Below are 21,047 nucleotides of genomic sequence, written 5' to 3'. Positions count from 1 at the left end.
TTTATTCGATATGTAAATTAGTTTCTAAATACTACCTCAAGTATATTTTCAATAAATACAATTTTCGCTTAAATCACGCAAAAACAGTGATTTCTTAATTATTTTGATCGTTATCCCTATTCAATATGATTTTGCACATTATTTCACATTTATTATTATTATACATTAATATAACCAGTTAATGAATAATTTTCCTTATTAAAAGCATTTAATCATTTAACTAAGCATTGTTGAACGATAAAACATTTATTTTTTTATTTTCTTAGGTAAAGCAATTGAGTATGATTATAGCTCATAATTATAAGAATAAAATTATTATTAAAAAATAAAAAAAAATATAAATATAATTAAATATTAAGAAACAAATTTATATTTATCGATGAGATTCTTTAATACATCTAATGATAAAAATGATACGATACTAAATAAACTTTGTTACAGAAGATGTAAAAGATATTTTGCATAATATCATTTTAATATAACTAATGATTTGATTAATATTGTATTAGATACATTGCCGGTACAATCGTTATAGTTATTTTTTCAACGTAAAAAATAAATTTAAATTATCTATAAATAATTTTCCGAATTTGTTTATTAGTTAAAAATATTTAAATAGTAAAAAGTAATGATTAAAATCAAGTTAAAAGGAAAAAAATCTATTAGGATAAGCGAATATCAAATAAATGAATATTCAGAAAAGTGAGAAAAAAATTTTCCATCTCGACGAATCGAATCGAAAATATTTCAAAGCAATGGAATATTCGTACGAGAAAAAGAATTCGTGTTATCTCGCAAATCTTCCATATTTCAATTCGTAACCGACGCCATAATTATTTTTACCGCATAGTTATTTTCACAACTACGAAGCTGTCGATAAGCCGGTATCTTGAAGCCGATTTTGAAATCCAATCGTCTTCGCAAGAGGATACGTAATCTTTCGCGTAAATGGATGGCACGCATGTGTATGCAAATGATTGATTTCTCAACCGTGGAACCACCTCGGGCTACCAGCCTGTTTCTACCATCGAGTTATTATTATAAACACATTCTTAGCCGCACCGTGGCCTCTTATCTCACCGTTTCGTCGATGCTTAATTAAGATACTTTACGATCAATTTCATTTCGTTTTTTTTCTTTTTTCTTTTTTTTTTTTTTTCTTTTTCTTTTTCTCTTTCGATATCCTGTTGACCTTCCTCAAATACGATTCTCCTTGGAAAAATTATTGGATTGGAATATTCGTGGTTTTATATCGAGAATTATTTTTTAAGAATATTTTCAAGTTAGAGAATAATTTTAATCGTTTTCGTGTAGTTCTTCTCGGTTCCTCAATACGATTTTTGTAACGGAATCGCGCGATTTGAGAGATTTTGATTGATTTTTCTTTAAATTTGAAATTATTAATTTTTGAACATTTTTTTATTTTATCAGAGATATTCTGAATTTTTAATATAGGATTTCTAGTTGTAATTATTTTTTAAATTAGAAAGTGTTCAAATATTTAAATAATTTTGATTTAACATTAATGTTTTGCAGTTAATTCTAATTTAATTAATCGTTCTTAATTGATCATATTAAAATTCTAATCGTTTCGCACAATTTTAAATTTTACACTCACTCGAACATTTTATTAAATATACGATTTCTGGAATTTCAATAATTTATCTTGTATATTTTAAAAGATTTTTTTTTATTCGAAATCATCGAGTTTCGAAAGTGTTTTTTTTTTTTATTTTAAATTCGAATAAATTTTCGATTTTAAACGTGATAATTTTTTAAATCAGAAAATATTTGAATATTTAAATATTCTAATTTGTTAATGTGTCGTAAATTAATTCTAACTCAACTAATTGATATGATTATGGCATATTACAATTCTGTAATATCATTTTGCACAATTTTAGATTTTACACCAACGTTTCGTGGAAATCGTCGGAATATGGTGATAATAACTCGATATTATTTTATCACGGCGCTTGAATACCGTTTTAAATTTCGCGCCACGTTTATTGCAGCCTCGCGCTTCGATATTATTGGTTTAGAGCTCTTATCGGCTAAGCAAGTCTTCTCGTAATAAGCGATGACTCTTGTCTTTTTGTAAATTTTTTTAATACCTTGATGTTCCATTTAAATGTTTTTAAAATTTATTTGTAAAGTAAAATTATAATAAAACTATAAGAATAATAAAGATAAATAAAGATTTATTATAATATTAATTAAAATAAATAAATAAATAAATAAATATTTTAAATCGTGAAATATATTTCCAATTATCTCACGAGATTGAAAACATTTATTAATTATCTTTATCTCTTGGTGATTCAAGCTCGTCGAGCTTATCTCAAACGATTACAAGATCAAGAAACTTCGTCAACATTGATCTGAAACCTATAAAGCACGCCTCGAACTATCTCTCGAGAGATTGAAGGGCCTTGATAATCCGAACAAGTCCTATGAATCATCATGGGGTCAAGAGATCTGGTCAACCATTATCCTTGAACTATTTCGAGGTTAAGAGACGTCGATGATTCTGAACGAATTCTAAATTTCCAAAAAGAGGTTAGGAAATTAGATATCCTTTGAGGCTAGATTCTTTCTAGTTATTTGTTGTTTGCTGAGAATTGTATATCCTTCCTCGCACATTCCAACGATATAACTTAATAATAATATAGAATACTATATAAATGAAGGTGGAATCACACTTAGAAATGAAATCCAAGATTATATAATTTATACGGGAAAAAAATATAATTAAGCCTCGCTTCGATAGATCCAAGATTATCTAATATACATTAATTAAATTTTGTTCCGTCATTTCTTATTTTCTTCTCTCAAATCTACAAAGTTTTTGACAAATTACAATAAGTGTGAAAAAAAATTCAATTTATTATAATACAAATTTATTATAATACATTCGACGTGCATGGAAGTTACTTTTAGAGGTTAGGTTCAAGATCATACACTATATGTATGTATAGAAAAGTATCAAGTTTCGTTTCTACATATCTATTTGTGCTATTCTCTATTTTCTCAAAGCTATAAAGTTTTTCGAGCAACGTTTATTTTTATGGGCGCGAGCGTTATTTAAGAAAATTCAATTCACGGCGGAATTCGAAACGTTGTATTTTCATTGCCTCGCGTGTGAATTGTCAGATTATTCGGCCCAGTTTTCACGCAGAAACGTGGACGGTGGTCAACTGAAACGAGATCGAATTTGTGGCGACCGTTGGAGCATATTGTTATTCCTCGAATACTTGAGACTATTAACGTTCACGGAGAGCAGAGATAAAACGGTCGTAGGTCGGGAAAAAGGCTGTTGGCATCGCGGCAACGGGGCTCTAAGCATCAGTGACGAACAAAATCCACGGACGTGTTATTTCGTGCGAAATTGAACACGATGGAAAGAAAGTGAGAAAAATTTATAATTCTAATAGAATAGTTTATACGTTTATTAGATAAGTGATGATCGATTAAATATGACTCATCAACTTTCTTCTGATAGATTTAAGTGAAACCAATGATTGAATTAGCGTTTGAATTTAGAATAGTGAATATAAATAATGAACGATTCGACATATGTATATTGCTGTAAAGAAAGTATATATTGTAATCATTTAGATTTTCGCTTATATAATAATTCGATGATTACTTAATTATTGATACTGCACTTTTAGCCTGTTTAAAATCAAATCTTCTCTCTCTCTCTCTCTCTCTCTCTCTCTCTCTCTCTCTCTCTCTCTCATATTCATTATAGCTTTATTGCAGATGATAAAATAATTTTTTGTATAATAATCATTCTGCAATATTTTGCACGATGATATTAATTTTTATTTTAATTGACTTGAAAAATAATTAAAGATATATTATGATATAGCGATTAAATGTTTGACAGACGAAATAAAAAATTAATTACTATATACATACATATTATTTAAATCCATACAATATTTTAATTATCAAGAATATCAAGGCGTGTTATTCACGATAATCTGATTAGGAAAGTGAAAGTTTTGCATGTGAATTTAACTCGATGACCAGACTGCTAGCAAACTTTATTAATACAAATATTTCTTCGTTATGAAATCATATTACTTTATTTATCCATATTTCGAATATCTTATATTAATAAAAAAATTATTTTGAGATTACGTTTATTCAAATTCAAATCAGGATTTAATTTCCTAACCGAATTAATGCAATTTTATCATTTATATATGAAAGCTTGATCTCTCGATAAAAGAGAGAGAGAGAGAGAGAGAGAAAGTATTATCAAGGATGTTCAGAGGATGAGAAGCTTGTGTCTTTTAATGTAAATAAAGGACGTTGGGATACTTATGAACGAGCTTAATCCAATTCATGGGCAAGTCTGGTGGTATGCTTACAGGTTTGATTATGGGCGCTAGTTTGCCTAGTTTTAAGAGGATGATGTCGAGAGCTTACCTAAACAAAGTTGGTCCTTGTTGGTTGGAGGAATTTTCGGGAATATCACGTAATGAATGGACGATTAGAAATTATTTCAATTGAAATTTTTGTTTCTTCAATCCAAATTCAATAATTATTTTTAATGCAAATTTGTCAAGTTTTAATTATTAATATTAGAAAACAAAATTTTTTTTGTCATATTTCATTTAGGTTAGAAGATGACGATGACGTGTGATCCGGCAGGCCAACAATTGTCTGAATATTTGCACCAATTTTATAATTAACGAAGTTATGGCAAAAATTAAATGGACATAAGCCAAGTCTAGTATATCTTTAATCTATCACTTTCACTCATCACGTAGATTAAACTAACCTAACCTAATCCGAAATTTAATTAGTTTCCTTTTCATAACTAACATTTATATCATTCCTCTTCCACATCGAATATATATAAAGATACATTATTGTAAAATTAATCTAACCTAAATTGTATTATTATTATATTTTCCCTTTTTCATATGAATAATGTAAGACACTTTAATTATCAAAATGAAATAAAATAAAATTTTAAAACGTATTTTTAACCTAACCTAACCTAACCTAATTCAACTTTAATTTAATTTATATATTCCTTTGGATCCCTGTTTTCACAGTAAGTAAGACACCTCATTTATCATCTTGAAAATGATTTGAAATGAAATTGATTTGAATTTTAAATGTGAAATATTTTAATCTAACTTATTGTTAGATTAACTTAACCTAACCCGATATCTCATTTATCGCATAAAGTGAAACGAAACCGATTTAGATCTTATAATATTTAAAAGATATTTTAATTAAAATTTTTCGAATATTTAGAATTTGTTCTTAAGATATATTTTATTTGCCTCCTGATATTTTTCGTATTGGAATTTAATCGTTTATTTTGGCGGACGGTGTATAAGAAACATAGTTTTTTTTTTCTCTGATGGAAAAAGTAAAAAAAACACCCGAGGAAGGAAAGTTTCGGACATGTTTACCGCAATTTGTAAGCAGACTGGCGTAGCTAAAACCGTGAATACGGAACCATTACGCTTAATGTAGTTTGTAAGCAGTCTGGTAACATACTCCAAGTCCACGATTACGGAACTAGTCTACTTAATTTTAAGAAAATAACGATCTTGCGGCAACTTGTTTAAACACGCTCAACCATTTATTACACCAATTTTATTCAATTAGTTGTTTTAAGTCTAGAATTGATTTTGTAAATTAATTCTTAGAATTTTTTTTATTCGATAAAAATTAATTTTATTGCTTTCAAAATCTGTTTTTCTAATATAGATGTTATTCTAATTAAAATACGAATTGATACGTATGAAAATCATTTTTTCTTTTCACACTTCAATTTCGTGTTAATTTTTTTTTTCTTTCTCTCTCTCTCTCTTTTTCATTATTAGCTTACAAATGTGCGTCAAAGTAACGTAGCGCCCTCTATATTGTAGCAGATATTCATGTATCCCGGTCTCATGAATACGGAATTCGAGTCCTCTACGTGGCAATACTGTTGAATCGTAAATTAGGTCTAAATACAAATCGCGCAATGGTTATGCGACCAATCACGAATCTCCGCTATCGAATAAATTACACGGCGAACGGGCCTCGTTACAGCGTTATTGCTTGCCCAACAATTCCTCCAAAGATAATCTCCGGAAGGTAATTGATAGGGAATATCGCGAAGGGATCGGTCGATCCGTGTCTAGTTAGCTTGGCTACCTTGTCTTCCATAATGTCTAACTTACAGTCACGTGTGTCACTAGGTGGCACTCTTGAAAGTTTCGTGTTGTTTATCATTTTTATTTTTATATATTTTTATCATGTTTTAATTGTTTTTAAATGAACAAAAGACTAAAATGTATTGTTGAAAATGTATTGAGACAATATGATAATATTGTAAAAATATTTGTATATAACTTTGTTTCAAGTATTTTTTCTAATTTCATTTTCACGATATTAAATTTTTGTCATCAAATAGGAATATTAAATGGTGAGAAATTTAATATGTCTGGATTTAATTAATTAAACGTTATAATAAATATGTGACGGTTTTGTTCAAAAGTGATTAATTTCTTCGCAAAAGAACGACGCAAGAAACGAATATAACCTCAAAATAGTCGATCTACATGCTAAAGTGGAATATGTATGCTATTTAGATAGGGGTCTCTTGTGCATGGATGCTCGATGTGAAATTATGCAGAACGGCGTTAAACACTCGCATTTAATATCGCCACGTACGGGTGGAATTCTCGTTTCGTTGATGTTTTGTTACCAGTTTGCCGTTTAACTCGATTATAGTTGTTCTCGGTGCGGTGAGTTTGCGCAGAATAGTCATTCTCTCCCCACAAAAGCAGTTCGCGATGAAAGTTTCTCGTAACATTTGCCTTACTTTGATCTGTATTCGGTCTATATATACTACTTGATACTATATCGAATAATATCGTGTATGTAAAACAGTATTATTTTAATCCTTGAACTATATGAATGGAGAAATAATTGCGGAATATATATATATAAATGAGGTTAGGATTCTTTTTTTGAAAACTTTTTTCAAGAGTAGTAGAACTGTGGTATTGAAAGTAATGAAAGTATCTCTATTGATTTATCTGTAAATGTACGTACGTATGTATGATGAAGTGAAAAAAGTTTCTGATCTCTTTTAAAGACTTTGACCTACGATAGCCGGTAAAGATACAATTTCGATCAGAGAAAAAAAGATATATTTTCAATTATTTTTGCTAAGAACAGCGCGTGTATAAAAGAAGAGAAGAGCGTCAAAAATTTACTTGTATGTGAATGTAAATATTTCTGTATTATAACAAATTGTTTATTTTCCTCTGAAGCTTCATTTATATAATATCATGTTTTCCTTGCGTAATAAAATTACATCAAAGAATTTTTTCACTTTCGAATCATTGTTTTTAAAATTATTTTATTTTCTATAATTGAATTAGAAAAAATTTTTTTTTTTTTTGAACTCAGAAACTTACGAAATTTCAATTAATTTAGCATCAATCATTACCGACAATACACCTATACAATTCACTCGGAACGAAGTCTAGCACCAAATTTTTCCCACATGTTCAAAAAAACATGGCCAACAAGTTCTCTCTCCTTCTCTTACCTTTCGTAGCCTCGATGAAAGGATTAAAAATCCACGGACCTAGACCATGCTATACCAAGAACGGATCTCTTTCGAATTTACACAGAGCTCGTTCGGTACAAATCTTTCTGGCCACAGGAAGGGCCCCGTAGCGGATCTCGTGGGCGCGCAAAAAACGCTTTATGGGGCTCGGCGAATTCCATACACAGGTATATTTCCTCGAGTTTCGTGGCCCCTCCAGTGTCTGCGTATTCACGCGGCGAAAGAGGTGGGCTCGACCCGCAACAGACCATTCGATGTGGGCGTGCGCTAATGACTTGAATTAAACTCGTTTCGTCAAGTCGTACCACCTCTCCGAAACCATGTGTTCTGCTTACATAGCATGGAGAAATATTACCAAATTATTTCCTCGAACCGATCCCTTTTTTTTTTTTTTTTTTTTTTTCAGCTTTTATCTTTCTCCATAAACTAGGTCTTCGCTTGAACAGTTGTAAATATGATTCATACGTGGGATAGAAATTATTTTTGCGAATATTTCGAAAGATCGAATTATAAATGATGTAGAAAATTGTATGCATAGAAAAATGTTGTTGTGGAAATTGGTTTTGTTGTTTTGCATTGGTTGAATTTTTTTTTTTAGTATTTTTTATTTTTATTCTTTTTTTGCTTCGAAGTGAATTTTCTTGTAAAATCGAAGAACGCAAAATTTCTCAACCGAAGAACCTTAATAATCGGTGTTATCGAGGTTCTTGATGTGCTATTATCTCGGTATACACCTGGCCAGGTTCGAGTGGAAAAAAATATAGTGCGATCGAAATGGTGTGCGTCATCAAGCGCGTGATAAATTACCGAAAGAAATAATGTTGCCATCATTTTTCTTCATAATTGCATTGCACTCAAGGCGACTCTTTTTTCGCCAAACTTATTAGTTATAATCGCATTGCTTTGTACACGATTATTAACGCGATCCATTTAAGTAGTTGCATAAACATATTCGAATCTTGTTGGTTTCCTGCCGAATTAATATCTTATAAGGAGTACAATTTACTTACTCTTTCCAATTGTTCAAACTTTATAACTGATTATAATAAAATTAATTTCTCATATATTCCGCGCTAATTGTTTGTAACACAACATTTTTGAATATATTTGAATGTTTTTTTTTAATTCTTCTTTCGTTTTTTCACATGCGTCACTTTTTATGCATTCTTGCATGAATTGTAAGGAACAAAAAAAAAATAAGAATAAATTTTTAACAGACCAATGAATTCGACCAACTTATTTTACTGATAATTTTTACCCTTTTATATTTTTATGATAAATAAAAAAAGTTTGAATTTAAGTAATATATAAACAAGGGAGGTCGCATTTATTCTTATCTCGTCCAGTTATTTATACAAATAAAAAAAAAAAAAATGAAGTATACTCAAGTATACTCCTATATCTACACATTCGATGATACTCGACATTCTCGTTATCCTTGATGGAATTTTTTATTTTTTTTATTTGTCTATCTTTTTCAGGACTGAAGTGTTATTGCGATATTTGCACGGAGACCAATCACACGTGCGAAACCGATGGCTATTGCTTCGCCAGCACCAGCTTGGAGAACGATGTGACCACATACGCTAAGAGGTAACCTATTCGCATAGAATATTTTTAGCCAACAGAGTTAATTATTCACACGCAAAAATATATATTATTCCCTTGATTCATCGTTTTCCAACCGATCGAATTTCTTATTTAGCTCACTCGTTCTCGCTCGAGTCTGGTTCGATTTAGAACCGGTTCTTTTTCTACGTGTCGAAATATTTCGATATTTATGAATCGATTAGATCGTTTGTCCCGCGTGAAGTGTGGCGCGGGACGTTTTGAATTATCATTTGATATATGAAAATATACGGGAGACAATGATATTCGTGATTTATACATACAGATCGATGGTAAAAAGCGATAAATAATTTCGAAAATAGTATTTACGTTATCCTCCCTAATTTGAATACAGGTTTGATTTAATATCGATATGTAACGTAATACGATATTTCCCATGAAATATTTATCATCGTCCATGAATTTATATCCATTTTTTAATTATATCATTGTCTGTATATTTTCATTTATCTCTGTGTATATGTTTATAACAGGAAAAACGTATACTCGATTAATATATTAAATAATCTATTTCTGAAATGGAATATATCCGTCGAATAAATATATCATCAATAGATAATTACGAATAATATGATAAATGCGTGTAGATACGCTCGTCGAACGATAATTAATTTTGTTAAGAAATAAAATAACATTCGTTATCTGAAATAGAATACAATGTCCGTGATTATCGCGTTGATGTAGCAAACGTAATGCAACCGCTCGAATATATATATATATGTATATACGGCAAAAATGATGCTCGAACTTAATTTCAGCGTTAATTAAACGTTATGGAAGGGGATATAAATCATGAGCATAACAATAAAAACGAGCGATCGACGGTGTGGAAACGGTGTTACTTCTTGTTATCGTGTATCGCGTAAAACCGTACGAAAATATGCGAGATAACGATTATCGTTCTTACATAATTGTCGGTTTTTAAATTACCTTCGAGTTTTTATCGAAATATCGCGGAATAATCAACGGATTCGTTGTGAAAAATTTTTTCGTGCATTGGAGTTGTCCGAGTGAAAAAGAAAAAAAAAAAAGGAAATAAAGTAGTTTTAAAAATTCGAATATTCAAAATTGCTCGAGAAAACCAATTTTTCTTTTTTTAATCGAATATTTCTCAATTGAACATTTTAATTAATTTAATTTCAGAAAATTAAAAATATCAAAATACTCGGTAACGATAATAAAAAAATCGATTCGTCGTTGGCCAAATATGTTATTTCAAGTTCAACGGTCCGATTCCATTCGGTTACCGATCGATTCCCTCGTGTAGTTTCCAGGAACGTTTAGCCGCTTTTTTTTTTCAGTTGGCCCTACTGGGCATGATTAGCGCATGTTTCGGCAGTTTCGACGGAAACGAATTATTGTTGTCGGCCGGTGGTCGCGTTGGTAACGCTTGAACGTGCCTATCCTCGCGTCCATTCTTCGTTACAAACTAAACAGAAATTTCGAGAAGTTTCGTGAACACCACTACCTGCGATCTATATTCCATTTGATCTTTTTTCTTTTCTTTTCAGTTCATTTTTTATTCTTGATTTGATGAAGGGAGCGTGGGGGTAGCCATGTATCATATTTATCGATAAAATTCTAGTAGAAAATATGACAGAACATCTATTGTGCATTTTATTTTAAAAAGATAATTGTTATTGTTTCGTATTGGACTTTTTTTCTTGTGCTCTTTCTGGCAAGACTTCGTTAATCGGTAAACAAGTAGGGTCCGTTACTATTCAATAGAGAATTCAAAGGTTCTCGTTGGTATGGAAAAATTGTTGGTCTTTGGCTCTGCAGACGAAGAAACTTTCTTTATTATCGACGAGGATCTGAGCCGTCTGATAGAAACGCAAAACTTCTTATTATGGTTTGGGTAATACAAAGAATGAAATAATATTCGAACATGTTAACAGAATCTTTAAATCGAATGGAATATATTTAGGATACGATATTTATCGATATTTGATGCATTAATTTTCCTATTATTTGCTCGTATGGCAATTTAACGACGATGTGTGAGATATACAAAGGATGCGATACGATACGCAGTTTCGAAATCAAACGAAATCGACCGAGACGATCTACGATAGTCTGAGGTCGCAGACGTGCGGACGGGGCCTAAATGTTTAATGCGCCAGACGGATAATTCGGATAATTCAGCCGGAGATCGTATCGAAAATAGCACGACCGAGATTATTTGATTGGTCGAGACGTGAAAGCGGCACGAGACAATTTCCTGCTATATCGACCGATTAAGTGACATGATTAATCCGCATCAAATTTTACACGCTTCGTTTTTCTTTTCCAAGATCGGTTGACACTTACGAGCCATCGTCATATTCTCGTCGCTATAAAAGATATACAATGACGTGCAATACTTTTCATAGCCATATTTATTCAAAAGAAAAAAAAGGGGAAAAAACATATCACGTGAAACATGCTCGATGTTAAATTATTTTCAATATCAATTTAATTATCCGAATGATACGACAACTGCCACGGTTCAACGAACGCCGAAATAACAGAGAAATTTGCTCGCGTGCGAAGCATTTGAAAAGATTAGTCGGTTGAAAAGAGGAAAAGCAGTAAAATCGCGCGTTTGGTACACGGTGGAGAACGAACTGTTGAAATTAAACGTGGCATTGTGATGTTGTGAAAGGTGCCTCGACCGAAAGCAATGGTTCCCACCGGAAGAACCGCAGTCCTGCAACAGAAAGCGGGGTATCTATCGGTCCAGCATCTGCTGTGATAAAGAGTACTGCAACAAGAATATAACTCTGGAGTTGCTATCTCCCAACTCGCCTGAATTATCCTCAGGTATTCTTTTCGCTGTTTTGCAAACAGCAAAACATACCCTATCACCTACGTGTTTTTCGTTTTTCTTTTTTTTTTTTTCTTTCCATTCGTTCTAATCTTTCGTGCTTTTCTTTTTCATCCTTGATACTTTTTTTTTTTTTTTTTTTTTTAGGTTAGTAGGAAATAAGAGATGGATGGTAAAATTTACAATGAAAAATCGATTTTAATCATTTTTATATATTAATTCATAAGCTAAATCACATCGATGCTGAAAAATATAATTCGATTCAAATATATCTATTTATTGAATTTATTATATTATATAATAATTTATTTTTCATTACATTTTATATTTAAACGATCGAAAAATTATTTATTGCGGAAGAAACATTGTTATTAATAAAACCTTTAAAAAAAATATATAAATAAATAAAAAATAATTCGATCGATTATTTAATTAGATGAAATTAAAGAAAAGGAATAAAATAAATTCACAACGAAATAATACTATTCATTTACTTCCTATCAACCTAATACATTAATAGTTTTTCCTTTCTCTTTTTCTTTGTTTCTTTTCTTGTTTTTGTTAACACATTCGACTTACGAATCCCATAATAATAATAATAATAAGAACGCAAATGGAAGCGTGAGAGTAACGTGTCCTGCTACAAACGTAAGCACATATTAATCCGCAACATACACGTTCTTGATAGAACGCATGCGCAGATTTGGCGTGCCGCGCGAGTTTTATAAATCGATGCCGGATGAAATTGCAAAATGATTCGCGTAATGTTCGTTTCGGGTGTGGTTTACCAGTTAGGAAAAATATTTCTTGCAATTTAATCGCAATTCTTTTATAACGATTGATGTAAAAAAAGATTGTTATCGGAAATCATGCCGTGATATTTCAACACGATTTCGATCGAAATACGTGTAAACGTGCACCATTGTACGTGTTGCCGATTTCAAAAGAAACGAACCTTTTACTTTTTAAGCGTGATTATCGGGTTATTGTTCAACTAAATTGGAATGAGAATTCTGCTCGTTTTCTGTGGGATAGCAGTAACGATGGTTTATTGTTTACAACTCATTGTTTATTATAACGTAATAGAATTAATATTTTATTATTATTATTGTGTATTATTCTAACTGATCCAATTTCGCACGATTCGAAGAAAGTTTAATCTAAGCATAATTTTCTGCTACATTATACGTATGTTCTTTAATACTCGTAACTAATCTACACGTTATCAATAGCAGCTTAATGAGTATTATTTCCAAGTATCATCGTTCCCGTGTACCTACTATAATATTAAGCATATCACGCGATAAAGGAGAATATTTTTCGCACGATGTCTAAGAATTTTCAAAAAATCTTATAAAATTATGAAACATGTGAAAAAAATGTTTAAAACCTTTTTCGTAATAAATATTTTTAAAAGTAAAATAAAATTTTGAAATCGAGGAAAAAGAGCAGAATTCTTCCAATTTAGCTAATAGTTCGAATTCGTTGTGGATTGTTTTATCGTTTATAACTTTCATTATAATTTGAGGTTTTAATCGATTCTTCCCTCACTCTTCGACCACGAGCGCGCACGAACTCTTCCATTCGAAATTACAAAGTCTTTTATTATCTCTTTTCCCTCTCTTTTTCTATTCTATCACGAGCGAGAATCGTTTTCATGGAAATATTTCTCCATTCGACCACCATTTGTCTACATATGACCGCCCACACTCCGACGAGCACGTTCCTTTTTCTTATAGCTAACCATGAAAACAGGCGCAATAACGAACTTCCTAACGAGATCATTAACTGCATTCCTTGCGGTCGTAGTACCGCATATCGTACTGCCCGTGTTTCTTCTCCCTTTCCCCTTCTCTTCCCCTTCTCCTGTAACTCCTCTTCCTTTTTCCCCCTCCTTTATCTATCCCGTATTTTGCGTCTGCCTCTTCTAATTCGCGAATATATTCCCTTACGTGTTCAACTAGCCACGGGGTCTGCGCCCGATTAAAATTTCACCGTGCAAAAATATCGTTGGACCGACTCCTCTTCCTCTTCAGAACCACTTGAACCTCTTCGGCTTTCGTGCTTCATATTTTACGTTTGTTAACGCTCGTTCAGATAGCGTGAATCGTTATACGATATGCGGCTTAACATGACCGTGTTCCTTCTATCGCGAATCAAACTTTATGCAGCTGAACTTAATACGATTTTTTAACACGATCCGTATCAGATAGAGTACCTTACGATAGTTTGAAAAAGCGAATTTTCAACGATGCTCCTTGATATAGATATTGTTCGGTAATGGTAATGTAGAGGGCTAAGAGTAGCAAATAGTGGGGATAGCTCGTGATCCAATAGGCGGACAGATTTGCGATCGTATAACCGAATTCTATTGGTCGTGTATCGTATACAGTCATCTACCAATCAACTTTCGTTGGAAACTACATCCGTTTTTACATAGCCTTCGAGTTAAATCGGCTGCGAATGAAGCTTTTCATCCGCGTCGATTCTTAAAAATATCCACGAAATCATTTTAAAAAGAAACTGTTCGAAGAGGAAAGGAGATCGATGTTTGGACGATGACGTAAAATTTTCTTATACTTCCATCTGTGTCTCGCTCGTGTATGTGCGCTAAGCAGGATTAGGTTAGGCAGGTGTGAAACTATATGTTATGAAAGGTAAACTGCTCATAAAGATATGTTACGTGAATCCAGAAGTAGGGAAAAGTAGAATCGTAATGTTGTCTAATAACGAGTTTGTTCCTCTCATGATCTTGGATGCTTCGATTGCAACCATCTATTTACCATCATTTATTTACTTTATTATTTTTCTTTTCTTTTTTTAATATGAATATTTATTGAATTGAAGAAAAAATTAATGATTTTAACATAAAAAAAAATTATGCAGAGAAATTTTTTTCTAAGATAATATAATTTTTTCTCGCGAATTCATTGACAATTAGTACGTACATATTTTTCTATTTTTTTGTTCATGATTTCATGCATGAGAAATTACACAATTATTTTTTAATTTGATTTTTAATATTATACAAAATTATTGTGTACTTCGTTTAAATAGTAATTTTTGAGCAAGTATTAACGGATAATTGATAATAATTATTTTGAATAAGTATTGACGAATAATTAATAATAATTATTATATTTATAACATAAATGAATGAATTCATCAATATATATGAAAAAAAATGTTACATTTTGTTTTATGAAATAATAAACATTAAGTATAATATTAATAAACTGCATCAGTAAAATCATTTAATTTATTACCATCTATGGTCATCTATGAGCATCTATATTCATTAGAGAAATGAATTAAAAAAAAGATTTTCTTTACGATATATGAAATCAAGTTATACAAATTAAAAATCAATTTTTTTTTTATTTTTTCCACATAAAATTGCAATTTATTGAAAATTATTTTTATTTATTTTTATCCTTTTGTCTCGCTTTCTCTTTCTTTCTTCTTTTTATTTCTTTTAACTTTTACACGACGACTTTTCATACGATATATCGCGTCCATTATAACACGTATCGCATGTAATCGATTATCGATCGAATATAGGTCCCTTGACGCTGAATTCAAGAGGATGTATCGAATCCCAAGAATGGACTCGTGTCAAAAAAAGACGATGTTTCATATTTCGAGAAACATATGAGATCGAATGGAAGAAATATTTCATACGGCCTAAATTTATAATAAGTAATGCGAAAATATCTTAAACATTTTTTATGTACTTGTATGTACTATAATTTAATAGTAACATAAATTTCAATAAATTATAATTAAAAAATTATTTCTCATAAATATCTATGAAAATATCATATATAATCAAATATAACGAAATAGATGTTACGTTTTTAAAAATTTTCATTAAAAAATATATTAAATATTTAGACAAGTTTAACTAAACATAAAGCAGATACGATCATCTGCGATTTCACGCGTACGTGCTCGCGCGCGCGTTCGAATTACCGCTCGTTGTGGATCACCTTGAGGTTCGTTCCGCAACGAATCCCGATCTTCCAACACTGGCATATTTCTTTCCCAATTTTCGTCTCCGCTACATTCCGTATTTTACTTTTTTTTTTTTTCTCTATAAAAATTTAAATTTATCTTGTAGAATTTCCACATATTGAACAACCTTGACTAACAAACATCTCACCGCATCCGTGATGATGATAATGATGATGATGATGATGATAATGACGATCGTTTGCCTCTTAACTGCCTCCATATTTTTTTTCCTACTAGATTTTTTTTTTTTTTTGTTTTACTTTTATTTTTTACTCTCATTTTGGTGTGTTCAAGAGAGTTTCGTTTTGTGCCTGCTTTTTTAGCAATTCAGATTTTAACTGGAGAGAATCCCCTTTTCGACGTGGCCCCCGCCATTCTTATTAAATCAATTAACGAACGAGCAAATCAAACGCTCTGGCAGGTGCGGTTAAAAAGATAAGCAAAGAACTTAGCGCATATTTTTCCACCGAATTTTTAATTACACGTTTTTCTTTATTCTCCTTTTTCTTTCTTTCTTTTTTTTTTTTTTTATCTTTTCTCCCTTTACGCTCGACGACATCGCGAGAGAAATAATGGGATTTCAGGAACGACTAGGATCCGCTACGACTGGCTACCCCCACATGTCAGGTATCACAAACGAGTGTTGAGTTGCACGGTGTTCGACAATTGTTTTCCCCCTTTCTCCTCCCCTTTTTCAATTTTTTAACAACTTTCCACCGTTCACACTGTTTTGAATTTCTTTATTTTTTTTTTTTTTTTTTGTATTTCTTTCCTCCTCTCCCCGCCCCCTCCCCTCCCCCCCTCCCCCTCCCCTCTTTCTCTATTTCTTTCTCATGCTGAAGTTTGCTGAAGTTTTTTTTGTTTAGCGAGCCCGTGTTGTTCTACGTGTTCAGCATCCACTTGTTTTAACCGCGGCGCGAAATAATCGGTGAACATTTTCACGAAAATACGCGTGGTTCTTTCGTTCGTGGCCAATTCCGTGGTATCGTGGACGAAGCTGGCGACCGTGCACAGGTGTGTATTTACCATTGAAAGCGTTTTTTTTTTTTTTTCCTTTTTTTTATGCACGCCTGGTTGTTTGCTCGTTCTGCGAGGATTCGAGGATATACGAGACGGTCACGTTACCACGGAATGATCGAGTCTCGATCGAGTGTGAAGGATACGAGCATAATTACGGTGGAACGATGAAGTTTATGACGCGGCCTATATCGTTCTTCGTTCCTTTCTTCTCTTCATCTTTCTTCTTGAATTCTCTCGAGGGAACGATGCCGATAATTTTATGATAAAATCTTTTTTTATCTTCTTTTTTGTTTTATTCTTATTATTTTTCGTTTAATTAATGTTAGAATGATGAAATGGATTTTTCATTTTTTTTTCTTTTTTTTTTTTTTTTTGTTTTGTTTTAGAATTATCGAGGATATGAAAATATTCTTGACAAAATTAATATTGTAATATTTATGAGATGGAAATGTACTTATTTTCATTGTGACATCACTTAATTAATCATTTATTTATATGATAAAATAGATGATAGTTTTAGCGTTTAAATTAAGAAGAAACAAAAGAGGTAATAAATTTTAATTGTTTTTTGCCCCGCGATTCATAATTCGTTATTTTTTGTTGCTGTTGCGTAACGTAATATTTTTTCTATTGTCGATGTTTATAAATAATTTTTTCTCGACGGGTTTTCTCTCCTCTTGAGTGGATGTTGCCTCTTTCGTTACGTTCCCAAACGGGGATAGATATTTATAGATAATGATTTCACCGTTGTTGAATGTTTCATGACTTCATTGTTATGCAATCTTTAAATCTTCGTTTGTCAAATCGAGCAAAAGAGTTATTACGAATATTTTCCTTGTCTCTCCATCGTTTACCCTTTAATTTTTCAGCCTCTGTTTAATTTAAGAAAAGAAGGCCACGTTAGGAATAAAAATAGAAGAAGAAGAAGAAGTCAAACAACATTTTATCAGAGAATCGAATGAAAAACATATCGTGGTGTTGTATATTTCATCGTTCTATCGCTAAATTAAATCACGACCATTTTTAAAAATAAAACACGGTTCACAATTCAAAATGGTAGAATAGAATGAAGTCTGAGAAAGATTCTTATTCAAAATAAAACGAAAATTTGGAATAAAATTTTTTCATACTCGAGCACGATCAAGTTTGACCATTTTTCAAATACAAGTAAAATTAAATGAGAAATAAGCTATATAATAAATAGTTGTATCATGAAAACACATGAAAATAACCAAAATATATTCAATAAAACTTTAAATCTTTCCTTTGAGAAAATCGAAGTTGAACATGTTTCAAATTCGATTCTCCCGAAAATTAATTTTTAAGAGAAAATTATTTCCTACATTTATATGCATTCGAAAAATTTTCAAACTCGATGCAATTTCTTTTTTACACTTTAATTTCCGTTCTAATTTCGAGAATCTCTCTAACCTCGTGAATTTTGGACCACCCTATATACGCGCGTATTCCAACGTCGCCATTGATATCTGTCACGTAGTAACCTCGAGTGTCCCCAAAACGCGATCCAAAAAGCACGAACTATCCCCCTCCGAACGAGGTTACACGTTGGTTTGTCTCTTTCTGTCTCTCTCTCTCTTTCTCCCTTCTTCTCTCTTTCTCTTTCTCTCCTCCTTTTGTTTTTTTGTATTCTGAAAATGGTGCAAACTCGGCTTGAAGGTGCGTGAATAAACAGCTGTCGTCGTCGCAGCCCGAGCCGCTCATCTTCTGCATGACGAGCGACTCGCGAAACACGACCTTTGTCATCGAGTGCTGCAAAGAGGATTTTTGCAATCGGGATCTGAAACCCCAGCTCCACCCTCGCAACAAAGGTACAGTGAAACTGGTTACCTGGAAGTAGCGGAAAAACTCTGCAGGTGGCTCAGGCTTTTGCTGCAGCTCTTTCTCTCTCTCTCTCTCTATATATATATATATATGTACATATATATAATTTATATATATGTATATTTTCTGCCTTTCTCTCACATTCTTCTATCTTCCTTTATCGCTACATTCTTTCACCACTTCTTATTCTGCCCGCTAATTTTCCCTATTTGTACCTGCAGACACTGATTTTTTAATATATTATATATATATGTATGTATAAATATGTATTATATTATATATATATATGTATGTATGTATAAATACGTTGTATAATAATGTCGGAGAGCATCTTGTTAATTAAAGTATATATCCAATTGAATTTTCATGCTGTTGATTCATCCACTCGTTTTTCCATCGTTGCTTCTACCTCTTTATGTAATTATTATCCATCCATTTCCTATTCAATCCCTCAACACGCATTTATACGCAGAGAAAACGTTCAGAGCATACTTGGATCGCATCATAGCTCGTGCCTAGTCAATCTCTTTCACTCTCTTCATCATTGTGGATATTATAGTATTATATGCAGTGATAGCAAGAATGAACGTTAACGATATAACCGCCATATATTATTTCGTTGTATATCTACGTGTGTACAGGGTAATCTGAAAAATAATCGGATAATTTAGAAACGCCGTAGTTATTTACATGAAAAAACATATTTTATAAATGTAAGTTTTTAAAATGAATCTATGAGGAATGGATGATTTTGTTTTTTTTTTTATGAAAAATATTCTGCTTCCGTGTATTTCGTTTCGAATATTCTATTATATTTTAAAATCAATTTATAGAGATAGAGAGCTATATCGATAAGATATCTTTTACTTATTTTTATATAAGTGTTATATGATAGTAAATTATTCGATCCTTTTTTCAGACTACATCTGAAAATGAAATACTCTGTATGCATAGTTTTTATATCGATATATACGCTTGCCAATATTCGCTATATATACATTCATGTCTTTTTCGTGCACACATTACCACCAATATTTACCGATAATGGCCGTTATTCTTTTTCCATCATCACGTTCAGTTCAATTATATATCTTTAGATCCATGTACTATGAGTGACGAAAATATTTGATGTTTATTTAAATTAAACTTACTTCTTTATCTTTTAATTATTTCTAAATGCAAATTCTTATAACGAACATTTACAACTGTATAAATTTACATACATGTATGAATAATCAAAGAGAAAATATAGAAAATTTATCATATTCGACACCTTTTATGAACACCTTTCAATTAACGCGCTATAATGTATAATATTTATACATCAATCAAATAAATTTCACGTGCTTGATATATTAACACCGGTATATAACCTAAAATACTTCATTAGAAGCTTTCTTCCTCAAATATATAAAATATTAAATCCAATATCATTTCAATATATTCTCGGTACATATTTATCTCGATATAGAACGTAAATTATCGAATTACTTCGAAAGATATGAAACATTCGAATTTAATTTTTTCACCGAATATTTTCGTTACTCGTGAATTACTCGTAATTATACCTTTAGCTCGAATGTCAGGACGTTATATATATTACGTACGTGGCGTGTATTTCCTATGAGTAGAGAGCGCCACGGTTGCGTATAACGCACTACTTGCACTCGAATTCGTGTTTCTCTTTCTCACTCCAGTTCGCTCTGTGTTACGGCCGATAAAACACGATATAATATACCGGACCGTGTCACCTCGTACCTCCCTTTCGCAGCGTGATGCTACACCGCGGCCACTTTTCCTTCTCGTTCCTCGCGCATCTACATTCGCGCAGTGCGTTCACTTCCGTTTGAACGGCCGGAAGCGCAATACTTAACCTATTCTTAAGCTGTTCGCTGATTCTCGTGGATTTTTATTTAATAATACGATGAATGTGTACTTACTTGATACATATATTAGCTTCTCCGATCTATTTAAAATACACGTGTATGAATACTTACTTACTTAGTAAGAAAAATATTCATATTTAATTATTTATGAAAGTATTTGAATATTTTTTTATTTTTTATGAAATTTTATTAATACGTAGAATATAATGAATCATATACACGAGGAATTTTTATTTCTTTTTTTAATGAA

At 31.6% G+C, this 21,047-nt stretch overlaps 1 protein-coding gene and 2 long non-coding RNA genes across 10 annotated transcripts in view; 2 read left to right on the top strand and 1 right to left on the bottom strand.

The window, feature by feature from the left end:
• Window positions 1–21,047, top strand: part of babo (TGF-beta receptor type-1 babo) — a 39,542-nt gene that overhangs the window by 2,481 nt on the left and 16,014 nt on the right. For 3 of the 8 annotated variants that reach the window (XM_086910932.1, XM_012484739.3, XM_012484736.3), the window contains exon 2: window positions 9,082–9,193. In XM_086910932.1, the coding sequence (XP_086767058.1) occupies window positions 9,082–9,193 (112 nt within the window). Of the gene's footprint in view, window positions 1–7,610; window positions 7,768–9,081; window positions 9,194–11,873; window positions 12,032–16,633; window positions 16,677–18,746; window positions 18,899–21,047 lie in introns of those variants that run through there. The other 5 variants (XM_086910934.1, XM_086910933.1, XM_086910936.1 and 2 more) reach the window with 3 other exon arrangements.
• Window positions 3,236–4,999, top strand: LOC147657238 (uncharacterized). Its single transcript, XR_015292858.1, has 2 exons — window positions 3,236–3,408; window positions 4,633–4,999. It is a non-coding gene; the product is annotated as an uncharacterized LOC147657238 (long non-coding RNA).
• LOC116414125 (uncharacterized) lies at window positions 17,995–20,740 on the bottom strand. Its single transcript, XR_004224588.2, has 3 exons — window positions 20,519–20,740; window positions 19,218–19,558; window positions 17,995–19,135 (listed from the first exon to the last, which is right to left on the bottom strand). It is a non-coding gene; the product is annotated as an uncharacterized LOC116414125 (long non-coding RNA).

This window comes from Apis florea, unplaced genomic scaffold, assembly GCF_048593485.1.
Source record: "Apis florea isolate Af1SG1 unplaced genomic scaffold, ASM4859348v1 contig_3203_pilon, whole genome shotgun sequence".
NCBI lineage: Eukaryota > Metazoa > Arthropoda > Insecta > Hymenoptera > Apidae > Apis > Apis florea.
This window is presented reverse-complemented; position numbering and strand designations above follow the sequence as displayed.